The following is a 7,823-nucleotide window of genomic DNA, read 5'->3' as shown; positions in this document are numbered from 1 at the left end:
GAGATGGGTGGTGGCCGAAGATCGTTTCTGCAGCGGGAGGGGCGAGCAATTTTTGGTTTCTTCAAAATTTGAAGCCAAAGGTGGGGGATGGGAAGACCTTTAAATTCTGGACTCAGTGGTGGGTTGGTCAAAAGCCGTTGAAGTTTACTTTTCCTAGACTTTTTCAGTTGAGTGCGAATAAAGAAGCTGCAATCTGTGAAGTTGGGGAATGGACTGATACTGGATGGTGTTGGGATTTAAGGTGGAGAAGAGAGCTGTTTGAGAGAGAGAGGGGAGGAGTTTCGGAGCTGCTTAGCCTTGTTTCTGGTACTAATCTGTGTGCAGGTAACAAGGACGGATGGACATGGAATGGCGACACTGGGAGAGGCTTTACAACCAAGTCCGCTTATGAAGCTATTAAAGATCAAGCAAACGAGACTATGGAGGCGGTGGAGGAAACTGATACGAGTACGAAGGTGTGGAAGATCCCTATTCCAAACAAAGTCAAGCTTACCGCATGGAGAATTTTGAAGAACAGAATTCCGACGTGTGACAACCTCTTGAGAAGAAATGTGATGTTGTGTGAAGTCGAGGTGGGATGTAACGCCTGTTTTCATCGGCAGGAATCTACGAACCACGTGTTGATCCACTGTCCAAAGACCTCAAAGGTATGGGAAGCAATCTTTCAATGGCTCGGAGTTAGCATGGCGCAGCCATATGACGTGCCCTCGCACTTTCAGTTCTTTACTAGTTTGAGTGGCCGGAAAAGAAATAAGAAGCTCTTGATGGCTCTTTGGTGTTGTACTACTTGGCTTATTTGGAAAATGCGAAATGAGAGTAGATTTGAGAACAAAAGATGGGAGAGTGCAAACTTGTTTGGAGAAATCAAAGCTAGAGTGTGGAGTTGGGGTAGAATTTTTGGTTTTGTTAATGATGGAGTTGGGTTTCATAGGTGGATGTCGAATGATGAATCCCCGATGATTTTGTAATCTTCTTGGTACTACTGGTGCCTTTTCGTTCTATAATATTTACTTTCCTTATCAAAAAAAAAAAATTAAAGGTAAATAGGTCATGGTTAACTCATTACCTAAAACAAATAATTAATAATGAATTCAATTAATTGAATCTATTTTCAAACTCCAAAGAAATGCAATTAAACACGAGATTATATTTTAGTGATGGGAATCGGTTCCAGTAAGAACCATTCATAATGTAAGAATTGAGAACCAATTTGATTCACAGATTTGGGGATTTAAACCTCATCGGGTTCGGACTATTCTCATATGAATCGTATTAGAATTGTCTGACTATTTGATTACGGATTATTCGAGCTGAAAAAATTTTAGATTAAAAAAAATTAATTTGGATACTCTTTTTTGATTCGCCAATTTGGACTAACATATGAGTTTCACAATTGATTTAAATAGAAACTAGACGAAACCTATTAGAATTGGAATAATGCAATCATGCACATTAGTTGGAGGGAAAACGTCTCACCATTTGAACTGCACTTCGTTGTCAATTATACATACTTATATATCTAATACTCCCTTCGTCCCACTATAAGCGGTTCAAAACTTTTCGACACCTGAATTAAGGAGAAGGTGTAAATGAGTTGAAAGTAGTAGTGCCTACACTTTTTTAAGGGTTTCATTTATGGAAAAACGAAGAGAAGAGAGTATAAAATTTGACAATCCATATTGATTCCTAGTAATTAGTATAAGTAATAACTGACATGTATGAAATCTATAGCTATAAATATGACATAAAAGAAAAAATAAATTAGAGAACCGAAATGAGCACTAAATTATATAGTACTCCACTAACTACTAAATAAGCAGAGAGATTATAATTCACTTTATTCCCAGCAATGCCCCAAGCAGTAATTTAACATTGTTATGTTGTAGACAATTTCTTCCACACATGTAAATATTCAGTACATATATGATAGTAATACATAGATCACACAAAAAAGTAGGTGAACAACGTCTGAGGAGAAAATGAAAAATCTATATAGCTCCCTTCTTCACCAAATTTTCACTATTTTTCTTTTCTTTTTTATAATTTTAATTCTTTTCTAAACATCATCAAATTTTATTTATGAAAAGTATTCAATATACAACTTAAATTTAAATTTGTGACAATATCTTTAATATGATAAAAAAAAATCAAAAATGAATTTAAAAAGAAAAAATTATGAAAAAATTAAAATATTTTATTTTCTCTCTCTTCGTTAAAATTTTATAATTCTTTATTTATGTTTGTGTATGAAAATATTTTTTTATTTACTATGACGTGTATTACTCTATAATAATATAATAATGTGTAATGTTAATTTTCATTATCAAATAATTTAAAATTATATAATAACTATAATTATAATTACACTTCATATAAAGTTGAAAATCTACATTTTTATTGAGTAGTTGATGTGAATTATTTTAATTTATTTTTAAAATATATTTTACATTTATTTATATTTTAATTTTATTTAATAGTATTTATATTTATTTATTCAAATATGTTGTTAATTTCAATGTTCGTCGTGGATCGCACAGTTGAAATAATTATTCCAGAAATAGACAGCTCACTCAACTCAGTTTTGAAAGTACTACATCAAATCTCTCAAAAAAACAAGAAAAGTACTACATCAAATAAATGCTTCTCTCGTCGTCCAAAAAATTCATCCATTTTCTAGGTCCTTAAAATATACTGAGACAATGTTCCCTCTTTTCCATTATTCTTGTTTCATTTCTTTTGGGCACACTTATTAAGGGGTTATTAAGGAGAATATAATTAGTGTAGTAAAAAATATGTATAGGTGTGAAACCATATTGTTTATAGTATAAAATCAATCATTACCAAAAATAAAAATAAGACAACATCAATGAAACAACCAAAAAAGAAAAATAGATTAAGGTCAATGACAGAAAGGGAGAACATATTATGCCTCACAAAAATGATCATCAATCACTCATTTACACACTATTCGATGCCTAAATGAATGATGCATCTATGAAGCAATGACATGTTAAAAAACCTTAAACGACGTTAAAATTTTTATAGGCAAAGTCTTATAAAAAAATATAGGAAAGTTTGGCTAAACTTAAGAAGAAAGCAGCAATGTCTAACTAACTTATTGCAGAAAAGTGAAGCAGAAGATGATCATCAACTTGATTTTGGAGTTCGACTCTAGCATCATGTGGTGGACTAATGGAATGCAGCTGATTCTTGGCTTCTAGATCTGTTCTTGCGATCCCAAACGGGAGTGGTCTCGATAAGTTGATGAGGGACGAGCCGTTTCTCTCTTTTAGTAAGCTTACGGAGGTTGTGCACCTTCAACTTAGCTATCTCCGCCTCCTCATCTGCTGTTATCTCCCTTACCACCACAGTCAGCCGACACCTTGCTCTCTCTCTTATTCCTGCTCTGCCCCTCGCATGGTATGATACCCTCTTCAGATGGGTTCCCTTGCCAACAAATGCCTCGGCTACATTACATAACGACCAAATAAGAAGCAATATGATGGTGGACTGAAGAAATTGAAACAAGAGAAAAATGTGAATATTACCAACAAGAAGGCGGTCAGGATCGAGTCCATGATTGTGTGTTGCATTGGCGCGTACTGAATGTATAACCTGCACATATGCCTTTCATTTTACAACATCTATGGAAAAACATATAATTTTGTTGCTAGTCAATCAAAGAGGAGGACGTTAACAGGAACTGCAGTCAGGAAAGGTTTAAACAAGCAAATAAAACAAGAAGAATAATTTGAAGGTCGTGGCACCTTCATCAGAGGGCAGGTTTGCTGTTCTCATATAATTCGTTCAACTTTTGCATTCATAAATGATGATGCATACAATTAATAGTGAAAGAATGAAGAGCGTAAAAAGATAAACTAGAAACCTATTTTGGAACGCACACAACCTAACACCATCTCAGCTTCAGTTGTAATCTGATAGATGGCAGGCTCGATGATACAGTGACCTGAGAAATTATCTAACTTGATTGAAGATACAGAATAGAGTTTCACCTGGTAGACAGTTTTAGCAGCTCTCTTTACCGTCACTTGCAATTGCAACAGTGCATCTTCAACACGCATTCCTCGGACCAGTGCAGCCACCAAATTCAGTTTCTTAGGGCTCTGAAAGAAACTAACATGTTAAGATGGGAAAAGAGGGTAAAAGATTCACAAAATTGCATAAGAAACGGAACATCAATTGAATACCTACACAGGTTCCTTCTCTACAGTACCTAGATTCCCACCGATGGCTAGGCCCTTATGAAGAAAATGATAAACAACTTTATATATATTAAAGAGAAAAAGAAGCAAGTATCCAGTTTGCACGAATGTCGTGAGCTACCATAGCTTGATGCTCATTATTTGTCCACAAAACAGTTAATTAGTAAGCTTTATTTCCAAACAACATGGTCCAGGATTTCTTTGATCTAGGTTTGCAATTGCTCAGAAACAGGATAGAGGAGGCTCTACCTGCTTTATTCCCTTTAAAACCGCTTGAACCTTTGAAGGTTTAGAAATGGCCTTTTGAGTTTCAGTATTTCCAGCTCCAGTACTTGATGGTAAAGCTGGTAATAGTGGTGAAGATGTTGGAGTTCCTTCAGCAGCTAGTAAGCTCCTTGAACTAGTGAATTCCTGTCAAAGGGAAGGTCAAGTTCACAACAAGGAAAAAGTAAGTAAAGAAGAAATTGATGACATATTATGTAGAGTGGGTTGCTATACTAGCCATTTGAAGAATCCAAACCAAGAAACATAGTAAATACAGTTAGATCGTGCAAATAACACTTACATGCGAATATAATCAATTTAGGACCCATTCACTTCGTGCGACTAGCTTGACATTCTAATTTATCCAAGTTATTCACAATTTTATTTTAAATGATGAAGCCCGTGATAAAAGCTTAAGGAGGTGCTTGGTATAATGGAATGTAATGAGGGGGGAATAGAATGGACAGGAAACGAATGACAAACCTTGGGTAAACCCATGCTTGGTATGCACAAAAAATACGAAAGGAATGGAAGTGTGATTGTCCTATTAGCATAGGATTAATATGATATATCTTAAATTTATTGACAGCTTAATATAGTGGAATCGCACAGCAGCCTATCCACATGCCTGAGAATAGCTGCCTGGAACTGGAGATCATCTGTGGCTTAATTTGAGAGAGAGAGAGAGAGAGGGAGCATAAAAAATTGAACTTGAAGAACAAATTAGCCTCACTATTTGTGTAATTATAAAAGTCATTTATACAATTTGAGAGAGTATAAAAAACTGAACTAGAAGAACAAATTAGCCTCAATATTTGTGTGTAATTATAAACGTAAATACAAATAGAGCTGGTGAAGAGAGAGAGAGAGAGAGTCAGAAATCAAAATGAGTCGAACTGAACTCTAAACATTCTAATGTTAAAATTCTAAAATCATAAATTATACCAGGGTAATTTTGTCAAAACCTAAATTTAGAAGGATTAGGAATGACTAATACCATGGTAGGTGGAAGGAATGGCTATTTCTGTACAGGTAGGAAAGGTGATTCCTTAATAAAAAAAAATATTGTATCAAGCAAAGAACTGGAATAGAGGTAGGAATCACCATTTCATTCCCTTCTCCGTTCCATTCATTTGCTCGGTATATTGTTTTCATAGGAATCACAATTCCCACTAGATTAGGCATAGAAATTCCTTCCTGAACCTGTGGGAATAGTCATTCCATTCCTCCCACCATTCCATTCCAGCATACCAAGCACCCCCTTAAAACTTAGTTCAAATTACAATTTTGAGGGATATCTCATCACAGTTATGAGTGGCATGAAATAATCCAAATCCCTTCCCAAAACTATTAAACTTATAGTCTTAAAATATTACCCATGTTTTTAATTAAAGATATTACTAATCACTAAATTATTCACATAAAGTAAGGATGAGATAATTCATATAAGATAATTCAACAAATCATACATTTCATCCCGTCCAAAAAAGTAAAGAAGCTCTTATTAGATACCAGAAAACAATGATGTAACTACTTTGTTATCAGAATAGGATTTATTGATTTGAGTAGGTGCCACAGAATTAGTGATTTATACGAGCATAACATCACTGCGAGCCCAATTCTATTTTAGAAATCCAAAAAAAAAAAAAATTAAGGCGGTTATCTGGGAATTTTAAACAATTCTCAGATAAACACTCAAACTGGTTAAAATTATTAGTATAACAAAATCATAGAATTTTCTTACAGCAACTTTGGATTAAAAAAGAAGGTAGGCATTGTAGGATTACCAATTTCTGTGTATATAGAAACGGTGACCTTGAGATAGTCGGAAACAATGAGTTACGGAGACTAGTCAAGGGGGGCAGTTCACCTGAGAAGGTTAGATAGGAAGAAATTTAATAAACTTAATGGACAACTCAAGAAACATAAATATAAAAAACAGATCCATGCAAAGTAGAAGGTCTCAGAAGATTATTTTGTCAAATTTAATCGCTATTATCATGTTGCAATCCATAGGTCTGTGGTGTCTATATGGTCCAATCAATCACCAATTCTGCATTCAACACAAAGACCAAATTACCAGACACAAGTGAAGCCTTTGCTTGGTTGAAAGTACTGAACGAAGCGATGTGGCTGCATTCATATCTCCTTGCAACCTGACGAATGAACGACTGCAAATGCCTGTGCCAACCCGCCATAATCTAGGTAAACAGATTCTCTGCAATCTAGACTTCCCCCACTAGAAATATCAAATTATCTACAAAATCACAATTCCAGCAAATGTCAAAAAAACACTGAGGAATCAAATGCAATTAACTAAGAACTATCAAAACTCGAAATCAATTTCAACTTCCCGAAAGTAAAATGCATTCCACAATGGATAACCTTTACATACACGAGCAAAATTATTTTCCAACAAAAGAGACAAGCTGGCATTTCGTCGAACACATTGCACGCACATGAAACATTTCAAATAAACCTTACAACAATTCACGATTAGAAGGAAAATAAAACTAGAAAGTGAATTATAAAGACATGACTGAGTGAGCTTACAGCACATAAGCAGGCACGCACACGGCACAAATACAACATACAATACACAAACATAAATTAAGTGAGCGATAAAGTACCACGCATACAAGTAAAGTAAAGCTGATGCCCTAAAATGAAAAACTCAAAATGCAGTAAGCAATTTGTATTTTGCTTACTACAAAATGGAGTAAGCAATTTGATCAGGTTTTCAATACTAAAAATGCATCTTTGCGTTTCTGCTGTTCAAAACGCAAACACTTTTTCAATCTTAGAAATATTACATTTAAGCCCAAATTCTTTATGGATTGAAGAAATAGAAAGGAAAGAATCAAAGAAAACAGAAATACCATGAAGAAGAAGAAGAAGAAGAAGCCAGCGTCTGCCTAGTGAAGAAGAAGAAGGTATAGCAGGCAGAAATTGCGAAGAAGAAAATAGCCAAGAAATAATGAGCAACGTTAAGCTCTGATCTGTTTTCTCAAAAAAGGCTTTCTCATCTCAGTACTTTTTATTTAGGCCTCTTACAATCTCTCACTAATTTTATGTAATGCGGGCTTTCACATTTTGGGCTATTGATTTAATTTTATTGCACCCAACTAAGAGCCCAAATTTGTTTATATCATTGTATATTTGTATGCTCGGTTTAGTTTATTTATTTATTTAATTTAAGTGCAGTAACTCTATAATTTTTTTTCTTAGAATTACGAGAGATATGTATTATCTAATCAAGGGAGAAGTAGCAAATAGCCCCCTATCATACAATTTTTAACACGTTTACCTCCCTATCTTTTGATTTTGGGCTATTAG

The 7,823-nt window shown here is 34.5% G+C and overlaps 1 protein-coding gene across 8 annotated transcripts; it reads right to left on the bottom strand.

Annotated features, from left to right (window-relative positions):
* Positions 1–2,867: 2,867 nt before the first annotated feature.
* LOC131020456 (uncharacterized) lies at positions 2,868–7,556 on the bottom strand. 8 transcript variants are annotated; one of them, XM_057949270.1, is made up of 7 exons: positions 7,196–7,556; positions 6,568–6,744; positions 6,275–6,357; positions 4,473–4,634; positions 4,014–4,124; positions 3,549–3,615; positions 2,868–3,467 (listed from the first exon to the last, which is right to left on the bottom strand). In XM_057949270.1, exons 2-7 carry the CDS (start codon positions 6,683–6,685, stop codon positions 3,190–3,192), a joined length of 819 nt encoding a protein of 272 aa, XP_057805253.1. In that variant the 5' UTR covers positions 6,686–6,744; positions 7,196–7,556; the 3' UTR covers positions 2,868–3,189. The 8 variants fall into 8 exon arrangements, with proteins under 8 accessions (XP_057805253.1, XP_057805248.1, XP_057805247.1 ...); XM_057949265.1 differs by having other exon boundaries at positions 7,301–7,525; XM_057949264.1 differs by having other exon boundaries at positions 7,367–7,525.
* Positions 7,557–7,823: the final 267 nt, after the last annotated feature.

The sequence above is a fragment of the Salvia miltiorrhiza genome, chromosome 4 (assembly GCF_028751815.1).
Source record: "Salvia miltiorrhiza cultivar Shanhuang (shh) chromosome 4, IMPLAD_Smil_shh, whole genome shotgun sequence".
NCBI lineage: Eukaryota > Viridiplantae > Streptophyta > Magnoliopsida > Lamiales > Lamiaceae > Salvia > Salvia miltiorrhiza.
Note: the sequence above shows the minus strand (reverse complement) of the source record. Positions and strands in the feature narration are given on the sequence as shown.

What these genes read in the sequence shown, in the direction of transcription:
- LOC131020456 (XM_057949263.1), bottom strand. Translation starts at nt 6,685, where the DNA reads ATGGCGGGTTGGCACAGGCATTTGCAGTCGTTCATTCGTCAGGTTGCA. An exon ending in AAAGGCTTCACTTGTGTCTG is followed by an intron (nt 6,358 to 6,567) that starts GTAATTTGGTCT and finishes TAACCTTCTCAG; the next exon opens with GTGAACTGCCCCCCTTGACT. An exon ending in CTGCTAAAACTGTCTACCAG is followed by an intron (nt 3,616 to 4,013) that starts GTGAAACTCTAT and finishes GCATATGTGCAG; the next exon opens with GTTATACATTCAGTACGCGC.